Raw genomic sequence first — 24,322 nt, 5'->3', positions numbered from 1 at the left:
AAGCAAAAGGTTCTGAATCCTCCCTAGTGGCCGGAGTCCCATGGACGGTGCAAGACAAGGTCTGTGCCTGTGGTGGGTTAAACTAATCCCCATCTGCGCAGGGCAAGGCCTCCTTGGGGAGGGAGAGAGAAGGAGAGGCAGGAATGTGTGTGTGTGGTGCCTGTCCCACGTGTCAGTGAAGAGACCCAGCACACGAACATGCACAAGGCGAGGCACCACTGGACCTGGGTTTACATCCCCGTTTGGTCCCTTCTAACTTAGGCTGAGCCGGGGCGAAGCCCTTCTCCCCTCTGAGATATCCCTTAGGCCCACCACTGGCCCACACACCGGTTTGGGACAACCACATGTGCCCTATCCGTTCCCTCAAGGCACTTCCTCAGAGATTCCTTGTGGCGGCCTGGTGGCCTCAGGATCAGCGGCTCAGAGGGCGCTCAGGAGTGAAGGCTCCTGAAACAAAGGGGACCCTCCTCAGGGCACTAAGCAGGACGAGGCCAGAGTCTGTCATGTCACTGCCAGGGACACCGGGGTTCCGACTCCTCCCGCCTCCCCACCCACAGTGCCTCGCAATCTTGCAAATTCTTGGGACCAACTACCTCTAAAGGGAAGTCCCCATCAGCAAGGCCACTAAGCAGTGCAGCAGGAGGACTGAACTCAAAAGGTCTCGTCCCCTCGTCAAGAGCAGGCCAGCTTGTCCACGGCTAGGGGCCAGCCCTTCCCACCCTTCTCAGGCATCTTGTGGCTCTATTTCTGCAGGTCCCATCTCCTGTGAGGCGAGGGAAGGCAACTAAGTCCAGAACCACGGAAAAGAAGTCTCTGCCCGCCGGGCCCACAGACCATCGAACCTGAGTAGGGGGCTCGCCAAGAAGCCCAGAGGCAGCCCCATACGTAGGGAGCTGGACGAGGAACACACAGAAGACAGATCAGAGCTGTGAGCCCAGGACACTAGCCTGGGCTGAGGGTGCGGACAGAGAGTGCCAGCAGGCAGGGGACACAAGTCTCCTAGCCAGCGCCATCCAACAGCCCTCGCTGCAGTGAAGGAAATACTCCCTGTGTGGGCCACCTGCAATGGCAGCCGTATGTGGATCCCGAACAGCAGATATGCCACGGGTGAGACTGAGCCACTGAGTCAGTTTCTCAAGTTTCTTTCATTGTAATTAACTTAAGACCTTGTAGCTGCATGTGACCTGTACATGCCGGGCAGCACTAGCGCACGGTTCACCCAGGACACCCTCTGACGGGAGGCCCCCCCTCTATTCAGGAGGACGTGAACTGTGCCCATCATATCTCTGTGAAGCTGGGGGGAAAGGCGAAGGGGGAGGCCCTGAGGGTCAGCCCCATCTTCGGCTGTCTGGAGTGTGTGCTACGAGGGAGATGCGTGGCTTGGAAATACCAACCCTCTTCCCCACACGCCTCACCCAAAACTCCTACCTTCAGAAACCTGGGGCAGAGAGTGAGGCTGCCCCAAGGTGAAGTTGGGACACCTGAACACCTGGCCTGCATTTGCCTGTGACCTGGAGGAAGGCCCTCCGCTCTGAACCAAGAGCCTCCCATCACTAGGACAAGGGACAGGCAACCTCAAAGGCCATCTCTGGCTGTAGGCACCTAAGAGCGCCCATGCTACTTCGTTAAAATAAAAAATGTTTGTGCTCAAAGGATACCTTCAAGAATAGGAAGAGAGGACCTACAGAAGGGGAGAAAACATCTATAAACCATATCTGCTGAGAAACTGATAGCCAGAATATATAAAGAACTCTTACAACCCAATAAAAAATAAATGCGTGCTATCTAAACAAGACGGCAAAATATGTAAGAACCTAAAAAAAATTAAGAACCTCACTGTATAAACATAAAAGCACAATTCCTGAACAACAAGCATGCATATTAACAAGCTACCATTAAACGAGCAGCTACTAGGTACCAGACATATTATTTAAAGGACCTCTTATTCTTATAACAATGTAGATTCATGGATAAGGACACTAAGTCACACTGCCAACAAGTGCTGGAACAACGCAGACCCTGGTCACGTGACCTCCGCATCAGTCTGTCCCAGGTGCTCTTCTTCGCCAGAGTTGCAGGGTGACTCCGATGGGTTGAAAGGCTGTAAAACCACTATGTCCTTCTCAATATTATATCCAAAATTTATGTTCTGATGTATAATTTTTATAGCTTCAAAAACAATGTTAATTTGGGAGTATGTGCGATTAAATGGGGGTCTGATTAGACAAATACCACGTAAATACTAAGAACCTGGAATTATAGGTTTTGTTTCTACCTATCCAAGTGTGCTTAAATATTTTTGAAGCATTCAAAACAGGTAGAAATTCCTTTTTCAGATGAAGCACTGCCATATAATGAGTTATAAGAAATACATATTTCATCATTTATGACCGAATACCTATTTCCCAGGGGTATTTGATTTTCATCCACAGTTCCTGAAGACGGGGCAGAGTCTCAGAGGTGACATAGGGATCTTGTCACGTTAATGAGAGACCTCTGGACCCCACCCAAGGGCAGGGCTGGAGGTTAAATCACCCAATGGCCAATAATTTAGTCGATCATGACTATGCAATGAAGCCCTCTCAAAAAAGCCTGAGAAGAGCTTATCACTCTCCTGGATCCGGCTTCTCTGTTGGGGATAACTTTTGTGTTTGGGACCCAGAATGCCTCCACGTGCCACCGAGCCAGGGCCCAAGTCCCCAAGGACAGACGCTCCTTTATTTGGGACCTTGCCCCATGCATCTCTTCATCTGGCTGTTAACCTGTATCCTCCATTAAACTGGTAAACTAAGTGTTCTCCTGAGTTCTGCTCTAGCAAATTAATCCAACTTACAGGGGATGTCGTGGGAACTGCCAATCTGCAGCCAGAAGCCTGGGGCTTGGGACTGGCATCTGGAGTGGGGGTGGAGGGCAGTCTTGCAGGACGGAGCCCTAACCTGGGGAATCCAGTGGTGTCTCCGCACAGACAGCATCAGAATTGAGTTGGGCTCTCGACACCCTGCTGGTGTTTGAGAATTGCTAGGCATTATGCATGGGAAGACACACACACACACACGCGCGCGCACGCGCGCACACACACACACACACACACAACGGAATTGGGCCAAGGAACCCAAATGAACTCACACTAGTCTTACTGCTGCGGACAATACTGTTACTGTTGTATATGACAGAACGGACCAGCGCTCTGACCGGAGTTTGTCAGGGTGAGCTTTTCCTCCTGAGTGGGGCAGAGGAGATCAGCCTGGAGGCTTCCAAGATCCACCAATGTTTGCATAAGGGCATGACCTCTGTGACCTGAGTTTTGATATTTTACCATTATATGGAATTGTTACATAGTTTTGGTCAAATGTAATAAAAGCAAGCATTCTCTGCAAAATAAAATAACCTGGTTTTTTTAGATGGGCACAGGATCTGAACAGACATTCTCCAAAGACTATACACAAATGGCTAATAAGCACATGTAAAGATGCTCAATATCAGTAGTTACCAGCAAAATGCAACTCTGCAGTGAGATCCCCCTTCCAACCCACTAGGATGGCTGGAAGCCAAGAGACAGGCCAGCATCCACAGGGACGCAGAGGACGCGGAAGCCCGCACAATGCTGGTGGGCATGGAAGATGGCACGGCTGCTTTTGGAACCAGTTTGACGACTCCTCCGAGTATTACAGTCACCATAGGACCCAATGATTCCACTCCTAAGTAGAAACACGATGCAACTGAAAAGATGAATTCACACAAAAACTTGTCCTCACAGTAGCATTATTTGTAAGAGCCAAAAATGGAAACAACCCAAGCGCCCATCACCTGACAAAGGGATAAATACCAGGCGGTAGATCCATACAGTGTTATATTATTCAGCCAGGAAAAGGAAGGGAACACTGATACATGCCACCGCATGGCTGAACCCGGAAAACATGCTAAGTGAGCGAAGCTAGACACCACAGATCATATATTACATAATCCATAGAAAATGTCAGAGTAGGAAAATTCGTAGCAGAGACAGAAAGTAGACTAGTCGGGGCCTAGGGCAGGGGAAGGGGGGGCTGCAGGGAAATAGGGAGGGAGGGCTAATGGGTGTGGGGTTTCTTTCTAGAGGGTGAACATGTTCTAAAATTTATTTTGATGATGGTTGTACAACTCTGAATATAGGGGAAACCTCTGAATTGTTTAATTTTAAACAGTGAATTGTATGGTATGTGAACTACCTCTGACTAAGGCTGTACATGCCATCACCACACCAAGTTAGTGGAGACCGAGTCATTCTGTGATTTCCTGTCCCCTGGCCCCAAAGCAGGGGCCAGTGGCCAGAGGTGGTCATCTGACCCTCACCGCAGACGCCGACTTCTGTCACAGCTGCCACATGGACAAACGGGCTGATCTTAACGGGGACACCACTGTTGTCGCCCAGCCCCCCACACAGGGGCGGAGCTGACTCTGCAGCTGCTGAGACGGCCACATCCAGCTAAAAAAGGCACTTCTGACACCAGGTCAGAAAGCAAGTATAGGTATTTTTTAAATGCAGAAACCCACACATTATTCTGCATCAGGTCCGAGGAGCTCTAATGGGAACTGAAGTGATTCTGCCTCCGGGCACAGATCACCCAGGCAGCTGGGAAAGGTAAATGTCATCCACCCCGGGGACCCCCAAGCCCTAGCAAGCATCAGGCAAGTATCATCACTCCCCAGAACCCCACAGCTGATCCCGTGACTCTGTGGTAACCCAGAAATGCCTTGCCAGCGCTGAGAGAGGCCTCTGACACCAGGCCATGGCCAGGAGCAAAACACTGCACGTGACCACCTTCCCGGAGCTGACAGCCGAGGAGGAACACCTAGGTGGAAGGGTTCCCTGCAGGAGGAGGGTCAGACCGATGAGACGCAGACCCAGAGACGTGTGAGTGCAGAGCAGAGAGGCTGGCATGTTTAGCAAACACACCAGAACCACAGAAGAGCGTGTTGTTCCCTTCAGAGCAGTAAGCTTAGGAAGTGGGACACGTAATTATGACAATACTGCCATTCCTCAGAGCATTTCAAAAACGCCCGAGTAAAAGACCTTCTTCAGCGCTGGAGACGCATTCCTCCAAGATCCTCAAAGATAAGAAAACTTGGTTCTTTGAAAAAAGATTTGATGTTCTTACAAATACTCAAGAGTTTCTTTTAAAAGAGACTGGTGAATAAGGTTAGGGGTCAATCGGGATCACCCCATTTCTAGCCAGAGGCAAAGCGAGATGAAGAGCGGCACCCGCTCTGGCAGCAGGTCCGAAGCCCAGCGTCGCAGCATCACAGCCCCCAGAGCGACTCCTGGGAAGGGGCGCAGGCCTGGTGGCCTAAGTTCTGATGTTGTCATTGAGCGATCACGGTCCGTCCCCAAGGAGGACTGCCTCCCCCTGCGTCCCCCACCCACCTCCATGTTAAGAAAATAGAGCAACTGAGCCAACCTCACAGTGCCCGATGTAGACACAGGGATGCTTCACTCAGTGGTGGGCCGGCGGCCGAACAGCCCGTGCCGGGAGCAGGGGAGGATCCAGGCTGGAGGCAGGCGCTGTCTCTGCCCACAAGAAGCTCACACTCTTGTCAGAAACAAGGAAACGGTGTCAGATCAGACACGAGCAAGTGTGTGGCTCAGGGACAGGCTGCTTCCACCCCAGCCCGGGGCCCGTCTGAGGGCCCAGGGAGAACACGGTAGCGGATCTGACCGGCGCTAGCACACTGCATGCAGACTACGGTGCTCGGGAGGGAGCCCAACGCGCAGGTCGGGACCACCAGCTCCGGTGGCCGCCCAGCTCCAGGCCCGGAGCACATTCATCATTCAGCGTCTCACCAGACAAAAGGACACAGGTCCCCCACATCAGAGTCAATCTGTGATGTCAGCCATGCTCTGCTCACACTCACAGCCAGGACGCAGCATGCGGTCGCCTAGAGTCTGCCCATTACCAGGCAGAGTTGTTTGTGGTTTGCATTTCACAAGCAAGTGAAGTCCCCACGTCTCTAGGAGCTCAAGTAACAGTCATGACTGCAGATACCTGCTGATCCTTGAAAACTGTGCAGGGGTCAGCTCCAGCTGAGGGTCCGACTGGCCTCAGGTCCCTCTCTGCCCACACTCGGCCGCTCCCCACCGCCCCAGCCCCCCACCCCCACCCCCGCTCATCACAGAGGCTGCACTGGCAGGTGTGACTCCCCCTGTGGGTGTGACCCAGATGTGGACGGCATGATGGGGACACAGAGGGTTTGGAATTCGGCCCTGTGCACTTCTGAAGGGGATCAGACGGAAAGGGGAGCCTGAGTCCCGCCCCCGAGTCACTATCCCAGCAGACAACAATAAGGATAATGCCTTCATGCCGATCCTGCTATCCAGGTTTTAAAACCCTTTCACACACACCCTGCTTGGCTTTTCACTCCCTATTTCATGATACTGAGGGAGGCGGGGGTCACAAAGGGATGAGCCTCAGAGCAGGAACCCCAAGCCAGGTGCCCTGGTGCCGAGGTCAGTGTTCTGGCTGACATGCGTCATACGCAGGCGGGCTCAGCACTGAGAGCAGTGACCACGGGCCTGAGCATCACCTGACGGGTTTACCAGCTCAGCAGAGAGTGGTTCAGTCAACCCCTCTGGGTTTCGGTGGCCTCGTCTGCAGAGTGGGAGTGCTAGTCACCAGCTCTGGATGGGTGGCGAGGAGCAGACAAGAAGGTAGGTTTCGAGGGCTTAGCCTGGAGCCTGACATCAAAGGGGTGAGATTGAGACACAGGCCCCACCACGTGCCGCATGTGGGGGGCCTGCTCCCTGCTGACAAGCCAGTGCGGCCACGGGTGCCCCCCAGGGCCCCGACTTCATGGTCTCTCTGTCCTGGTCCCTGCAGACTGACCCCATGCTGACCCTTCACCCAGCAAGATCAGTGGGCAGCCTCTGCAGCAGCACCGGCTGGCCTGGCCGCCCTCAGCCCTATCCGCAGCCCCAGGCCCTGTACAGAGCGACAGCCCTGCTGGAGGAGAGGGAAGGGGCACCTCCTCCCCCGCTATGGACTGGCCACAGTGAAGGCGGAGAAGGGAAAAGTCCCTCAGGCCACAGAGCGCTCCTCTCTGGGGGAACCCAGGGCTTAACAGGCATGGCTCCGACTGTGATTTCAAAACCCTGCAGCACGGGAGTCAGGGATGGGGTCCCCTAACGCAGACACCACTGGGCCTGAGCTGCCCTGGGCCCTGAGACTCCCTGCGGCCATCCGGAGCCCTTAAAGAGCCTCTGCCAGTAAACAGGGCTCATCTCACGTTCCTGCACTGACTCAGCACTGCAGGTGAGACAGGCATGACCACCCCTACTTGACAGATGAGGAGACTGAGGCCAGGGAGGGGAGGCACAGAGGGAGCCAGCAAACCGGGCGCAGACCCAGGCCCACCCTCCAGGGCCTCGCTCTCCTGAAAGCAGGATGACAGGGGCCGAAGGCAGAAGGGCCCGGTCAGGACAAGCCCTCAAGCCGGCAAGTAAGGCTCCAGGGGTGAGGCAGCTGCCCGGGCAGCAACTGCCGCTCCCGGTGACAGAGTGAGCCCCCACTGACTCCACGCTTTCTAGGAGCCACTCCAGTTCCTCTTTTACAGAAAAGAAACAGACGCCACCAGGCAAAATGACTTCCCACTGACTGCAGAGTGGGGACTGTGCCCGCCTGGCTGCAGAGCCCATCCCCTGGCCACTGGCTCCTACAGCGCACAGCACTCACCCCGCACCCCAACCCACCGCACAAGAGCTCCCACACTTCCACCCCCAGGTAACGCTTTCCAGGGAAATGAAATGCAGGAAAATCTACTTCATGCCCAAATTAAAACTCCTCTCTCATTCCCATTTCTACTGGATGATTCAGAAGGTCGCAGAGGGTTGCCCAGCTGGGAAAAACACCCACCATCTGTCCAGCCACAACCTCACCTCACCTGGGAATGCCTCTGGACAGCAGGAACAAGCTGGCATGAAAGAGCATGCCCAAAGCAGACTCCAAGCCCCACCCCAGATCAGGAACGTGAACCTGCCCAGAGAGACCCACCTTGAGGTTCCGCTGTGGCCTCTGCACCTCCGCCTCACCTCCTCCACTCCGTGCTTGGAGCCTGGATTCCCCCTCGCGGCCCAGGGCCAGGGTGCGGGCACACAAGTCAGAAAGCCCAGGTGTGACTCCTGGCCCCACCAATGACCGGCCCAGGGCCCCGTGTAAGCAGTTTAACCTCTCCGCGTACCAGGCGGGCCCGCTGCACCTGTCAGCCTGCTCCGAAGAGTCTCTCCTTCCCTCCCATACCCGTGGGCAGGGCTGACTCTCTGTAAGATAATGAGGCTGGCGGTGGACACGGGACTTCTGCAAGTTGCAAGGCACGAAGACAGAAAGAGAATAGTTTGTGAAGTAAGCAGGGGTGGGAGGAGGGACCGACAATAAAGGAAAACATCAAGGAGATAATTAAAAGTCGACTGAATGCCCAGCTTGCTTTGAAGAGATGTTCTCTGTCATCACAGTTTCCACATGTCACAATGGGCTGCTCAGATGGGAGGGTGCCTGGCTGCACCCCAGATCGTGGCTGTGTGGGGCACCAGTCTGGGGAGAACCGGGAGAGAAGCCCTGACCCTCGTCCTTGCCTAGCTCCTCACTGGGGGGCCCTGGACAAGTCAGCCGCTACACCTGACAAAGGAGCAGCCCATCTGAAGTCCTCGAGTCCCTCCCAGGCCGGCCTCCCGGGGGCCTGCGGTTCACCTCAGCATCGCGCGCCACCCGAGTAGAGCAGAACCAGCCATCCAACCGGGGCGGCCTCAGCGGCTTCAGTGCAGCAATTAGCTTAGTCAGTCGGCCGGCCTGTGTGCAAAGCTCTCTCTACCCTGACCCAACCAGTCCACCCCACGTGACCCTCTAGAAAAAGGTTTCTTCATCACCTATTACCAAAATCTTGCTGAGGGTCACTACGACCCCTCATTCTAATTTAGAACTTTACATGTTTTATTTCACTCCTACCAGAGAAAAAAATTCTGAAGAGTTTTAGATAGACTCATCGTTAATTTATTTTTAAATAATTCACAATTTGTGAAGGTCCAAAGAGAAGCTCACTGTGGCATTGTCATAAAGAATGAAGGAGCCAATTACCGGGAAAAGGGCTGAGTTTTACCCATTTCCCCATTCAAGCCGTTCCAGTATGATTTAAAAGCAGCATTTAAATATAAACAGTATTTCATGATACCCCACTATTATCTAGTTACTGAAGAACATACAAGGACATCTTGAAAAATATTGATCACTTCCTAAGTTTACATTAGGGTAAAATAATAAAACCACATCGCTTCAAAAGGGAAGGATTTAGAAAGGTGTTTGCATTAATTCATACTATCCTTTCATATTCTGACTTAAGCCAATTTAGGAAGTAAGGGAATGTGCTTAAGGAACTCTGTTTTACGCACAGTCAACACTCAAGAAAGTAATTCATGTATGATTCAATGACAGCTGTGTTAAACTATCTTTTCTAATCTTCCCAGCTTTAGTTTCATAGTACTTCATAGAGTCAAAGAGCAAAGCTCTCACCAGATATGGAATGACCTTCACTGCATTTAACGTCATGCCCTAACCCTTTAGAAACGATGGACCCAGAGGCCACATGCTTGCAGGGCATTTCTGCCTCTTTAACAAAAGCGCAGCAAAGTCAGGGTCACCAACCCCCAACCATGCACTTGTGCCAGCAGCCGTGCTGTAGAGGCTCCTGAATGCAGTTCCTAGGAAGCCCTTCTCTGAGTGCATGTGGCTGCTTCTCATCGCTGAGAGGGAAGAGCCGTGTGAGTGAGGCTGTGCTGCCTTTCGCCACCATAGCTGGAAAACCTAAGGGCCACCCCAGAGCCCGGGGTTGGCAATCTGCTCGCCTCGAGCACTGGGGGAGGTCTGCTTTGGCTGGACTCCCGATTGCCCCAGCTGGCATCAACCTCCACTTCCTGAGCCACCTCTGAGCTTGTGGAAGTAGCAGGGTATAAACCCTGTAATAAACAGAACGAGAGCAAGATCTACTGTGTGTGAACACGGGACAGCAGAAACATACCAGTGAGATGCTTTTCTTCCCCAACTAAAGGAACACAAGGCAGTATTCACCTTGGAACCAACTGTCACAAGAAAACACTCCAAAGTAAGACTCAGTTTTTGAGTTAGGAGCTCATTTGCCTATGAGCTACGTAGAAGGAATGCTTCCCTTGAACGAACCGCAGTGCCCAAGCGCATGGGCCCAGAGTAAGGGGAAGAGTCAGACGCTTTCATCTGGGTCTGTGGTGCGCCAGATTGCAAATCCGCTCCGGCCAGATGCTCTGGACGCGCACCGAACATCCAAGCGAGAGGCTGCACCCTCCGCCCGAGTCTCCTTCCCCGCAGCCTGAGACAGGAACAAACAAGGTCACTCATCGGGGAGAAATGGCAGCTGATCTCAAGCAGTTGAGGGGGTGCAGCTTAAATCCTCTCTGGCTCAGTGGAGGGTGATGTGGCAATAAGGATGGAAACTAGAAATCCTATCCTCCCACCCACAGTTTACGTCTGGCTACTCATCCCGGAGAAGGGTCGCCTGTGGGCACCAAGAGGCTCACGCAGGGACACTCAGGGCAGCGCTGCGTGGACAGCAGAACTTCAGGAAGTAACCTAAATGCTCACCAGAAAGAGGACAATTAAACGGTGATGCATTCATACACGGACCACTCGACAGCAACTAAGAAGTTGTTAGCTCTCTGCATACAGCTGTGGAAAGCTATATAATGCATGCATTCTGTTCCCACGTGTGTAAAATTTAAAACACCCAAACTGTACAGACGGGCTTCAAAATGCACAGACTATACACACTCACATACACATACGCACACGGTGGAAGAACAATTCTGAGAGGACCAGATTGCTTTCTGTGATCAGGGCCAGTTGGGTAGGTAAAAGGCGACTGTCACTTTGCCCAAACTGCTTTGCATAGAAGGATGTACCCTGTATTGTGCAAATTTTGCATGATTTACTTTATTGTACTTAGATGTAACTGTTCACACCGCAAAAGAAAAACAAGGAAGGTTGTTTCCTGATCCCGTGTTGTGGGTCTTCCTTAGTGACAAGGCAGCTGGGCCCCGGGGGGGCCAGAGCAGCACCGGCTAGAGGGGAGGGGCCCAGCCTGGTGCTCTCCGCAGAGCAGGTCTCAGATGTGTTCAATACTGGTGCCTCGACTCCCTGTCTTACAAATAAGCATTCTCACAGCTCTACAGAAATATTTAAGAGTATGTTTTGCTATATCTCCCCATATACACAGGAACAGAAAGCAGGTAGGCCCCCCAGAAGGTGGGCCTCTCCCCAGCCTGCTTGAATCCCCAGCAAAGCAGGGCAAGGACCCCTCCTCCCTCCTTCCCTGGGTTGGCTGGGTCACCTCTGGCCTCGACACAGGGGCCACATCCTGTACCGCTGAGCCCCAGGAGTGTGTGCGCAGGAGGAGGCAGAAGTAGGGACGTCCCATCTGTTCCCAGGTGGCCCACCAGCCCCTGCCCCACCCCACCAGGCCAGGACACCCACCACCATCCCTTTCCTTGGCACATCAGCCAGGGAACAGTGACAACCCACTAGGTCCCTTCCCAGGATCAACCCCCAGGTTTCAGAACCTCTGCACGTTTTTTAGGGGCTTGTAAGGGGAGGAGATTTTGGGGTCTGTTCTGGAGCCCCACCATGACCAGTATTTAACCAGACATAAGGGTCTCTCCTGCTGGACAAGTTACCCCTCTGTGCCAGGTATTTCTCATACTCTGCAGACAGTTAAAAATTAAGTACTGATGGAAAAGGTCAAAAAAGGAAATTTCCCACAAATCTGTTACAGGAGTCTCTTGCTTTTCACAAAATCATTTTAAAAATATTGAATGAGAGCCGAGGTTAAGCAAGGGATGCCTCGCCCCACAGACCCTCCCCGCAGCAGGCTGAGGGGGCTGCACATTTCAGGCAGTGTGTGAGGGGACCCTCTGGAGGCACCTGAGGGCTGGGAGCAGGGTAGGACCCTGATGCCCTCTTGAAGTGCCTCCCCTCCAGCTGTGTCTGGTACCATTTCTAGCCCTCAACTTTTCAGTTAGCTAAGGTAATAAATCACACACACAGACATACACGCTGCTTTTTTTCAACTAAACCAGTTTATGTTTCTGCAACTTACAATCCAAAAAGTTGTTCTGGGCAATACACCAAAATATCCAAATATCCTCACTCAACCATAGGCTTATTTGTAAAGGGTCTGAGCAGGGAAATTCCAGTGCTCGAGGTGTGACTATAAAACAGTGAGGTTCATTTTTTTAACAAACAAACCAAGAATGAGGACTCTTGGCATTCTCCTTCTCAAGGAACTTTGACAGTAGCAAATCTGAATGCTGTAAGAGTGGGATTCGATTTTGGAAAACCTGTCAATATCCCATCAAAGTCTGTTCAATAAAAGATCAAGCTGGTTAACTTGTTCTTTGTCAAAATGAGGTCAGTCAAAATGAGGTCAGACTACAAATGAGATGAGACCATTTGCACAGCACATAAACTGGCCACATGGTACGATGGGGAAACCAGCTCTGAGTAAAGCATTACTACACAAGTCCCGCTACTCAGGCCTTTTGCTGCTGTCCCTCCACCAATCTTCACATGAAATGGGGCACAAGTCGCCAAGCAGACCCACTCACAGAGGGCTCACTTCCACAGCTCCACCCAGAAGCCAGCTTATGACTCAGGGATTCAAAAAGTATCAATGAGTACTTGTCTTTCTTCCATATATAAAGAGTTAAATTGCCAAGGAAGATACAAACCTGAAATTAAAAGCAAACTGACAGGTGTCTCCTGGGATTCTCATTAACAGTGGACAATGAAAGTCAGCCTTTCACGCAAACATTAATCATTAGCCAATTGTTGAAAAGGTAAGTACTGGTCTGTAAGTACACAGCGTGGAGCCCTGGCATGGTCGTCCATTTATGTATTCACTCATTCCACAAGCCTTCCTGACACGTGCCAGGCACAGGACGCTAGGGAGACCACTCAGCCCCAGCGTCCAGGAACTCGTATGCTAGTTTCACCCAGTCACTCAGTTAATCAGCCCAAGAGCTGGGCTGTCAGACCACAGAGCCCAAGGCAAAGAACGAACACATGTCAAGCCTCTTCCCACAGCAGTTATAAAATAGGGTGGAAAGGGGCTGGGATCTGTACAGAGGAGAGTTTGCTGCTGTCCCAGGAAGTGAAGGCTACACTCAGGCAGGGGGGTGGGAGGCGGAGCGCCCGGGGCCAGAGGAGGCAGCTTGTGAGCGGTCCCAGAAGAGCAGACAGAATGAGGTGCGGAAACGGGCGCATGATTCAGACGGAAAGACGACAGAGCAAAAGTACAGTGTGACAAGGTGCAGAGCTAAAACCACCCAAGGAACCAAGCCATGAAACTGCGCTCCAGGCATTTCAATGTACACCACTCACTATGTGAAAAAGTTTGAGGTGCTCAACCAGATAGATAAGCACGCAGAGCCAATGAACTCACTTTTAGGTCCAGGAAACACCGCACACTGGGGTCTCAGCCATGGAGGAAGGAATGCGGTCACAGCTAACCAGCCGGCGACATGCCTGCTGTCCTAAGGTAACTGGTCCCACTGACAAGAGTCCACAGTCAGCACCACTCAGAGCACGGAAGCCAGAGCACACCACACGCCACATGCTCGGCTCTGAAACCAGGCTCCCAGGGCTCTGTGGCCAGATGTGACCGAGAAGCAGACCCACAAGACCCCACAAACATGTGATGTCCCACCCACCCCCCAGCCAAGGACCTCCAAGGAGTCCACAGCGGGGGACTGCCACTGAGAAAATCCTGAATCCAGCTCGGGGGGGAGACGGTGCGAGGTGCTTTTCCTGAGAGCATCCCCCCAGCAATCACCAACCATGAGCCTGTACTGCACATCTCCTGGGTGCCGCCAGGCCTGCAGCTGTGGGAGAGGCTGAGCTCATTCACTACCACTGTCCTGTGAAGACGCTAAGACGGGATGCACATATAAAGAACTACATACACAGTATGTTATATGTAAGGTGCCACCAGAGAGGTTCAGGTGAGTGTCACTTGGGATGGAGCTCAGAAAAGGTCTCGAGGAGGAGGCATAACCTGAGATTATTCCTAAACAGCTCTAAGGACAGTGACTCATGAAGAAGGGGCCGGGGGTGGAGACAGCAGTGGAGGAAAGGCCAGGAGGTGGACAAGCGCTGGGCAGAGGGTTAGGAACGCTGGCAGACAGGTGAGTGTGGCCACAGAGGACAGGGGCACAGGACAACCGAAGAGTGCCTGGCCTCAGGGTCTGCCTTGACTCAGGCCCCGGAGGCCACGGAGACCCAGGACTCTGTCTGCAGCAGAAGTCATCCATCCCAAGTGGAGTGAATGGGGAAGGGGCAGGCGGGAGGATTCTGTGGAGGCAGCAGGTCTACAGGCTAAAATGCAAACAAACGCCTCAACAAGATGAGGAAACGGGCAGGAAGGAGTCGACGGATGAGTAAAACTCCCTATTGACTCTAACAGGCGGGGAGTGAGCACCCGGGAATGAGCCTGACAAAGGGGCAGCGGCCTGGGCCTGGGCCTCGCCCTCTGTGGGTACAGCTCGGACCTGACAAGCACCCACATTTTGGACAGTTCTGATTTGAGACCGTTCAGTACTACAGAGAACCGATCTGAGGAGAGCTGGGAACAGGCTGCATAGACTGAAAACTTCAGTTTGCTTATGAGAAACCAAAGTTTAGGAAGCGAAATAAAGTGTTTCTCAACACAGCCAAGTACAGTACTGCAACCACCCCCCTCCGACACTCCGTAGGGAAGAGCTCCCCCGTCTCCCTGCACTGAGAAGAAAATCAAGTAAATGATAAACGCTTTCAATAAGTGGAACTGAGGAAATACTGCCACTGGCTGAACCAAGAGGGGCATCGCCGTGGGAACCGAGCTGCACTGTTACCATGGCTCCAGCCTCCACCAGCCCCGGCAAGTACACAGATGAAAGCTGCACAGAAACTCGAGGTTGTTGATATTAAAAAAAAGAAAGATCTAACCCTGGGAAAACTTTCTGCCCCCAAGGTAGTCTCCAAATCCCCAAAGCTGGCTGAGGTGCAGGCAGCCCAGGCCAACCGCACATTGGACCAACGGCGACAGCCACATTTCTTATCCAGCAAACATCATAATGTCACTACAAATGACCTGTAGCAGCAGGCAAAAGCATCCTCCACAAAGCTGGCCCTGAGTCCCCCTCTGACATTCACGTTTCCGGCAGAGCTATGGAACGAACAAAACCATCAGCTCCCCAACACGGCCAGCTTTGCAACCCACACTGGTCTCTGTCCCTGGTTTTGCCGCTCCCATTAACCGAAAGGTATTTACTACAGATGAAAAATAAGCTTCCTTCAGCTGCATCTAAACTGATCCCAAAAATAGAGCAATCGCTTTGGCACAAATTGGGTCAAATGTACAAAAAAAAAAAGCCCAGCTCCCCAGCAAGAGGAATGACATGGCATGGGACCTTGTTGAGAGTCGGAGGAAATCCACAAAGATCTTCCCTTCCCACAGTGGGAAAGGAAATATTTTAAAGAGTCAGGCAGAGAATAAACTTGTCTGACCCCATGGCCGTCCAAGTGAATACAAGACACAAACTCAAATGCTACAAGTTTCAGAATACTAAGAGGTCAAAGGAATATATGTTGGTTTTCAGAAAGGCCTGCCAAACTAATACACTGCCCCTCTCCCCCCACCAAAAAAAATAAATAAAACCAATGTTTAAGAATTGTCAAGAAAGGATCCACTGGGGAGGGACTGCCAGGGAGATTTACCCATTTCCTGTATTTTATTCCCTGAGAAATCTGAGAAATCTAAATGGTCTAACAGTACTTATATTAGTGCCCTGAATTTCCCTGGGAAAAACCAGAACATTGTCTTACAGATGCAGCTACATTAATTATTCCATTGATCTGAATTAACCTGCCTTTCTGAAAGGTATTTATTTTCTAAGTTTGTTTAATCATGTTCTCTTGAGCTACAAAAAAGCTACAAACTGGGTCACCATCCATGTTGTTAAATTTGGTAACAAGGCTGACACCATCTGTGGCCTAGACTATGATGATCTATCCCCATTGATGGGAGCTTTTCACTGCCTCTCCATTTCCTTTAAAATGATTGTCTAATGTCACATGTCTACAACCAAATCAGAAGCTATTTAAAATATCCAAAGTCACACAAACCATCTCTACCATAGTATAAATACATACTAAGAGTGTTTGTGTGTGTATCCAACTGCCGTTTTCAGTTGTATTTTCAGTAACAACATCCAAAAGTTCTTAAAATTCTCTAGAATCAGACTGTAAGATCCCATTATGAATAGACACCCTGTTACATCTGAAATCTGCCACATTTTAAATATAAGATGAGCTCCTATAAATCAAGCATTAGGACTGAAAGCACAAGAGCACAATTCCAGTATCTTCGGAACTACGCCAAGCTCTGTCCAGACTAGCTTTGCCTTTATCATACGCACTTAGTTAAAAACGGTGGTCCTACTGAGATGCAGCTTCAACATGAGCCCCCCCAGAGCAAACAGAACTCCCTAAAGAACAACAGCGACAGCTTCCCGTGATCCAGCACTGGCAGCCTCCTTCACAGCCTCCCGCAGGGCCTCCAGTTACAAAGGGTCAATCCCTGCAAGGAGGAGGCTGCAGCTCCAGAAAAATCCTGAAATGGCCTCTCAGTCATCAAGGAAAGACGACAGAACGCCAGATGTAGAAACAATCCTAGTGATCTCCTCATCCACCCGCCCAACTGACAGGTGGGTGAATGGCAATGCGGAAAATGTTTGGGAAATGCCCCGAATACAGCTAGTTGACAGCGGAGTGGGACAAGCTCCTAGTCCCACTCAAGAGCTCTCTAGTGAGGTTTGTTTTTTTTTTCAACTGTATCAACCTTTCCCCAAGGAAGTTCCATGAAACACTGGTTCTGTGATGTGCTCCGCCAAAAAAATATTTAAGGAATCCGTGACCAATTACTTTTAGGGACTAGCTGAGTTAAACAAAAACGAAACTGTTTTTTTAACTACAGACCTTCCCGGAACTTTTATAGAGCTAATGTGCACTATAAATCTTTAAGAGGGCAATAAAGTATGGGGAAGTATCCCAATTTATTTCACCATAGAATCATTTTCTCTTGGGGCACTTATAGGAGTTGGAGAAGGAAGACTCTGGACTCTGGGTAGGATATTACACTGCATTCTTCTCCAAATTATGCCCCATGTAGATTTATTAGTTTTGTTATGTAGATTTATTAGTTTTGTTGTGTTCTCAGTTCTCTAAAAATTAATGGCTCATGTACAAAAATCTGTAATTCTCTACTTACCAGAAAAAAATTTATCAAAGTGCCCACCACTCCCAAACAACACTGGACTTAAAAAGAGAAAAAGCTAATATTACCAGGAAAAGAATGGTAGACAGTAAACACAGATGTGGAGAGAATATTTTAAAATTTACTACAAACCCCTTCCATTAAAAAGTTCCACATCTGTTTTGGCAACATTCATGACTTAAAATACATTCAGTATAAATTTGGGAATACAAGTCAAAACAGTAAAAAACAAAATCCATCACTGCAAAACTCCAGGAAACATCACATGCGTAGCAGTAAACTTCAACCACCCAGAAAGCCAGATGCCAGTCAAAGAGGTAAATGACCACCACACATCAGGTCAGACGGGAACTCCAAGGACACTTACCAAGTTATGATTTGTTGAATTAGAATCATCTTCAGGGAATGGGATGTAAATAGCTAAGGCCACACAATTGGCAAAAATAGCCAATAATATAAATATGTCAAATGGTCTGAAGATTTTTGTTAAGGTACATATGTGACAGGCAGACGTAAACCATCTCTCTCAGCACACGCTCAATCACACCACTCTTGCATCACTTTCAAAATGAAAATTAGATACACAGATCCATTTCTGACCCACTGCTGGGACTACGGGGTCAGCATAAGTAACTGTCAGTGTATCCAGCAGGTCTTCCTATCAAATGATTTCTCCGTGTCCTTGCCTTCTGTTGTGAGGATCACATTACACTTATTCCTCTGCTCCACATTTCATATTAAAACCTGAAAATACATTCAATTAGGGCACTGTGTGAACCAGGTTTCTGCTTCCTTCATTTAAAACTGACAAGGCCTTAGAAAGCTAAATTCCTGGCTGCTTGTCGACACAATGGGGAGTCACCAGGAGACATCTCTCTCCCACAGACCCTTGCTTCCAGGTGCTAAAGTCATTCTCTTGGGGGCTACTCAGGGCTGGGTCAGTCTGAATCTCCTGCCTAGACCGGGGCAGGCCAAGTCACTGAGACCCTCTCATTTTACCTGTGACTATCCCATGGCATGTCCCCAAACCTGGGATGCCACAAGCAAGGCAGGCTTCATCTCCCTCTACTGTTTTATCGACCAGTGGTCTCCACTGCTTCAGAGCAGAGCTGGCCTAGAGGCAGTTTATAATGTACTTTGACTGTGCTGAGTTTATAAACAAATTAAATAAGAAGCTGGAAGAAATCAGCACCAGACACTTTAAAAGTTGACTTAACAATTCTAAATCTCCTGGGTCTATCTGGAAGAATCCCTTTGAAATCAACTTCCAACAGATACTTACTTAAACATTCTGGTGTTATTAAGAGACAGTGTCAAAACTAGCAATACAAAATTTGACATCTGCTGAAATGACTGTTTTGGTTTTTAGCCTTTCCAAATGCAGGGTTTCATGAGCACCAAACTAAGCTGCGACTCCCAGGCATGATTTGATGACACTGGTTCTCCCATACACTCAACCCACAAAAGGCAAGACCACAGCTTAACAAACACCTCTAAGGACTAAAGCTTTGACGGTACGAACAGCCCCTTCTCCATTCATCCTGATTTCCTTCTGGGAAAACTAAAAATACTGATGGAAACAAACACCCCTTACTTCTCTAGGAAGACCTTGAATTTCGTGAAAATCCGACCCCTTGAAGAGCTGTGACACTCACTGAAATATGGACATGAATGACATTATTCCCTTGCTAATTTGGATGGGTTTATTTTTAAAACCAGTTAGCTTTCATTCATACTTAATTCTTTTAACTCATCTGGTATTACAAAATCTCTCATCTAGGGATCCAACTTTAATATAGTCCACCAGGAAAGCTTAAGAATGTCCTTTTACTTTTTCCTTTCAGCAGTTCCAACTGAAATTTAAAAAGCCACCTGCCCCAGTGTTGTACTGTACAGAGGCATGCTTACTACCTCTCCCGTCCCCCACACCACCTTTCTTCCTCTTTAATTTCCCCATGCCTAAATGACAAGCAGGCAAATCTGAGAAACACTAACACTGTCAAGGAAGGATTTTTTTTCTTCAGTGGTCCGCTTTCAGTCCCCAGGGTTTGGTGGACACTATCTCACTGCCACAGAAGTTTTATAAGCTGAGCGGAACAGAGCGGTAGAGAAATAGATGGGTCTGATCCTAAAACTCCCACACTCCTCATTCCCCCAGGACACAGGACACTCTGCCCTGCCTCATTTGTGCAGAAACAAACGAGGCTCCTACTCGGCCAGCGCTGACTGGGCCTGGCACATCTGACTTTAGGAGGATTTCTATAACCTCCTCCCTGAACTAGAAGGAAACTGTCACTGGAGAAAATAAACAGACCACATACAGTTTAAGGACCTATTCTACAAGTCCGGCCCATCTATAGGCAGGCTTCTCATGCCCTGGCAGCCACATCCCCTAATTCCTGCACACATGTGTCTGGCAATACGGGAAAGGGAGTTGGCAGCATGATCCAGGAATCCACTCCGTGCACATAAACTGCTATATACAAATTACTGCGCACAGAGGAACAGCATCAGGCCTCCCACCTTGCTCCACATGGAATTAATGACCCCGCAGCTAGGGCTCAGCTTGCTGGGAGTCACAGCCAGGAGGACGAGCGCTCGCCGACTAGGCCGCGCCACCGAGAGGTACCTTGCTCACCTCGCTCCCTCCCGGGCCCACACCAGTGCTCCTCCTCAGACTACAACTTACAGAGAAAACACGTCCACACAACCCAGCGATGTGAGAGACGCCACCACTCCCTCTGGAGAAGAGACATCTGTTCTAAAAAGGAAAAGCACGTGAACACCCTCCGATCCTACCCTCGCATTTGGCTGCTCTCCCCAAAACCTTTCTAGACAGTTACCTCATTTTAACTCCTGTCATGAGCGCAGAAAAGCCAGTGGAGACAGAGGGCATGCAAACGGCCGCTATCAGGGCACTTCAGCTCCAACTCTCCGGTCCCCAGCATCCCCCCCTGTTCAGCACGGCCCTCCAGCCTTGCATGCTGGGGAAGCCCTGTGTTCACACTCTAAGGCCCCCATTGGCCCCAAATACACTTCTGGGAAAATGAAATGCTTGGTTCTATCCAGACCAATGAATCGTCTAACTAATTACAAAACCATTTGCTCAGAAAGAAGGCGTCAGTCAACCTTTTCTGAAGAGTGGCATTAACTAGGGGCCAGCCTCGAGATCTGGGGAAGGGGGTGACCACTCTAGTTTTCTAAGATCTGGGCCACAACCACCACCGTGAGGCATTTGGAATTGTTTTAAAAATACAAAGGAAACACCCAGAAATGTAACTCCTGTCCGAGGACATAGAAATTTTTTATTAAGGCAGCAACTGGAAATCTACCCCCCAGCCTGAGAGGCCTGTTCTCTAACCCACAGGGCTCAGGAAGACAGGCACACACAAACCTCTCCCCCTGCATGCCCCCTAGCACTCATGTTTCAAATGCTTTTTTGGAACTTGTCAAAAGGAAATTCCAAGAAGTCATAGCATTGATGAGCAAACTACCCCCTCCCTATGAAGCAACTGTTCATATTTGAAACCACCTGAACAATTAGAATCACCAAATGCCAGAGCTAGAAGCAACCTTAGCATTAATTGAGTTTCAGAAGCAAATTCCAAACATCAGAATGAGAAGATTCCACTAAGCGGTCAAACATGTGTTTATTTCTACTAGAGTTTCATAGCCCATTTTGTTGTTTGCTGTTTTAAACCAGTGCACCTCATCTCCAATAGGTTCAGTGCACACCACGGACCGAAAATAATAGTAGAGTTAAACTAACCATCTAATGTCAAATGACCAAAGATTAGTTTCATAGTTTAACCATCCACCACTTTGAAGTTCCACTGCCACACACACACACACACACACACACACACACACACACGGCTAAATACACCCACAGCCACTCCTCTGCACCCCAAGGAGACTAGATGACATGCACAATGAAACCCTTTACATACAGCTTCTTCTGTCGCTCACATTCCAGACTGTGAAGGCTTGGTAAGCGCCATTTCAGAAAGCAAATCCTTTTAAAGAACAGATGGTAAAGAGAAAATGAGAAAGATTTCCCCCCAAAAAAAAGGATACTTCCATTCCACTATACTAATGCAGGCTCTCCGGATGGGGTTGTTGAGAGATAAACAAAAAAGGGCGCGGGCAGGTCGGCTGTTGGACGAGTTACCCTGTTTTTTGCTCTTGGCATATTGCTGACGTTTTCTTTGGGAGAGAGATCCTACAGGTGGGGGCGCGGGGGCACTCATAGTCTGGGCGGCCTTGGCCTGCCGAGCGGCATCGATTGCAGCTTGCCAAGACAAGACAGTTTGCTTGGAGCTATTCGGCTGAGAAGTTGGTCCTTCACCAGAGAGAGGGAGCCTGGTGCCTCTTGCATAGTTTGCTTCTGGGAAAAAGGAGAAAAAGGAGAATTTTAAATATTAATAATAATAATAATGGGAATCCTGTGTCAGATAATAGCAAAGGTTGTCTCCCATTCCTAACAAGAGGGAATCGCTCCCATGTTTCCACTCTGAGCCTCACGTCCTATTTTTCCAAAGCCGGAGTCTGGTCAGCACAGAGGCCTGCCGCTGCATGACTGGTGGGGTTGGTAGCTCGACATCTGTGTCTCCCCCAGGAGTGTCTCAGGGCAGATAGAACTGAGGTCATTCTCACATTCATTCCACATCCTTTCGGACTTTTAAACCCATGCATCTCTAATGAGTTAACAGATAGGTACAACAGCTTTTCTCCAAAATAACTACCACCACCACACACACAAAAAAAAAAAAAAGAAAGAAAAAAGGCAGCACCAATAATTCAATAGTCTTAATCATTTTCAGGGTGTTACTCCAACATTTTTCCACAGCCACAAATGCATTTTTTTCAACATGGAAAAAAAAATCTTCCACTGGCACCAGGGCAATACCAAAAGCCCCATAACAAATATCTAGATTATGCACTGACACTTCCTGCAAATGAAAATTCATGATGCTTGGGACTCATTTCCTCCACAGGCTTCCGAAAACAGAAAACATCTTTAGGGCTTTTTTGCATTTTAGATGGCAGCGGGCAGCCGACACCCAGAGAAACAGACAAGGCAGGCAGCCTGCACCCCTACACCTGGGACAGACAGGTTGGATTATGCCAGGGGCCCTCAAGGCCTAACCAGGAATCATCTCAGCATAGGCTGGCACTCAGCACACAGGGCAGACCCCAAGGGGCTCCATGTGCCAAGCCCCCTCTGGCTTTGGCACAGACAGGTCTTCCAGGCACCTGCCTACCTTGAGTCACAACCTCCCTGAGACAAAAGTCAAAGTAAGAGTAGTGGCAGAGGTAGAGGAATGGGCGTTTGCAAAACCAATTCTTGCTAAGTAAGGAACAAGAGAGTCGGAAAGCACAGCTCTGCCTGCCTAGCAGCCTGGGAAAGGGGGGCCCGGGGGCGGGCAGCACGCAGTCCCCAGCCGAGCCAGGGAGTTAGTCGTGCCGAGCCTTCCCTTGGGGAGCGCTCCGCCTGGAAGGCTGCAAGCCCACGGAGGTAGTGGGGGCGCCGGCGACCTCCGCGGAGGAGAGAAGAGGGCTGGCCTGAAGCTGCTACAGCCTCCCTGGACCCAGCCCGGCCGGCGCGGCGGCTGCACGTGGTGCCCGGCCGAATGGGGCCGGGGAGGGGAGCCCCAGGGCGCAGCGACTCCCCGGGCATTGCTAGGTTACGGTCGTGCGCGTCGCAGCGCTGGGAGCGGGAATACGAGCTCCGCCCGACCCCTTGCCGGCCATCCGAGACCCGGCCCCCCTCTCCAGGGGAGGGATGGCTTCACCCACCAGTGCGAAGGGTGAGAGCCGGCAATCCCAGAATTTTCCGGATGCCACCAGAGCTCTTCTTCCTAGTCAACCAGGGGGCGGGGAAGAAGGGGAAAGCGAGCCGAGCCTGGAGAGGGGGCTTGGGCCGAAGACTGACAGCCAGCCCCCTGCCAGCGCCCCCGAGCGCCGGAGGAAAGTTGAGCCCGAGGACACTGAACCCGAATCACCTCGCTCGCCGCCCCTCTAGCAGTACCGTACTCCACGGCTCCGCGGCCGCCCCCACCCCACAAATGCAGAATTAACTCTGACATTCAGGGCCTGGCAGGGAGAACCGAGTGGCTGTCACGCAGCTCCCCTTTCTGTGTGGATGGCACCGGCGAGAAGCATCCTCTCCAGCCCCCTCAGCCCACCCAGCGCATCGGGGCCGGCGGGGGGGAGGCGAGGGTGTGGGAGGGGGAGGCCCGTCGCCAAGACCGGGTTTGGCAGCGGGTGCCCAGGCGCTGGCTGCTCACCGTTCGCGTGGTCCGCTTGCTGCCGCCGTTGATGCTGCATTTTTTTCATCATCATCATCATCATCATCCACGAACATTGATTGAGCGCCTACTGTGTGCAGGGCACTGTGCTGGGCGTTGGGCGGGGGAGGAGCGGGTGGGGGGTCACCGGTGGGTAGGAGCCGCGATCCCTGCCCTTAATCTCGTTTCAGCAGGGGGTGGGGAGGGACGGGGACAGATAGCAGAAAACAGGAAAATTTTATAAAAACCGATCGCCACCCACGCTCCCTCTTTTTCAAAAATGGAGCAAAATAAACTTTTTTTAAAAAAAATAATAAGATCAGACGTATATATTATCTCGGTAATATATACATGTAATTTTTTGCTGAAAGGAGAATCGGCTCGGCCCCGCTCTAGCGGAGGGGCGCCGCGGGGAAGCCGGCCCGGCCGCCGGGGCCGCTCGGAGCGCCCCCCGTGCCCGCCGCCGCCGCCGCGAGCCGTGCCCGCGCCGCCGCCGCCGCCGCCGCCGCCGCCCGGGACCGCGGGCGCCGAGCTCACATCCGGGGACGGAGCTCGCTCGCTGCTCCGCGCCCGCCGCGCCGCGCCGCACGCCGGCTTCGCCCTGGCGACGCTGCGCGCCCGCCGCGTCCCCGCCTCCCCCGCGCCCCGCGCCGCCCACGGGCCCCGCCGCGCCC

At 51.1% G+C, this 24,322-nt stretch overlaps 1 protein-coding gene across 14 annotated transcripts in view; it reads right to left on the bottom strand.

Annotated features, from left to right (window-relative positions):
- The window catches only part of CACNA1D (calcium voltage-gated channel subunit alpha1 D), a 254,841-nt gene extending 230,733 nt beyond the window's left edge, over positions 1 to 24,108 (bottom strand). For all 14 annotated transcript variants that reach the window (XR_012128885.1, XR_012128884.1, XR_012128886.1 and 11 more), the window contains exons 1-3: positions 23,649 to 24,108; positions 21,436 to 21,745; positions 17,726 to 17,831 (exon numbers count right to left, since the gene is read on the bottom strand). Coding sequence is in view for 11 of the 14 variants with exons in the window: in XM_073230715.1 (XP_073086816.1) it covers positions 17,726 to 17,831; positions 21,436 to 21,745; positions 23,649 to 23,715 (483 nt within the window). In the remaining 3 variants the exon portion in view is untranslated. The remainder of the gene's footprint in view (positions 1 to 17,725; positions 17,832 to 21,435; positions 21,746 to 23,648) is intronic.
- Positions 24,109 to 24,322: the final 214 nt, after the last annotated feature.

The sequence above is a fragment of the Manis javanica genome, chromosome 3 (genome assembly GCF_040802235.1).
Source record: "Manis javanica isolate MJ-LG chromosome 3, MJ_LKY, whole genome shotgun sequence".
Taxonomy (NCBI): Eukaryota; Metazoa; Chordata; class Mammalia; order Pholidota; family Manidae; genus Manis; species Manis javanica.
Note: the sequence above shows the minus strand (reverse complement) of the source record. Positions and strands in the feature narration are given on the sequence as shown.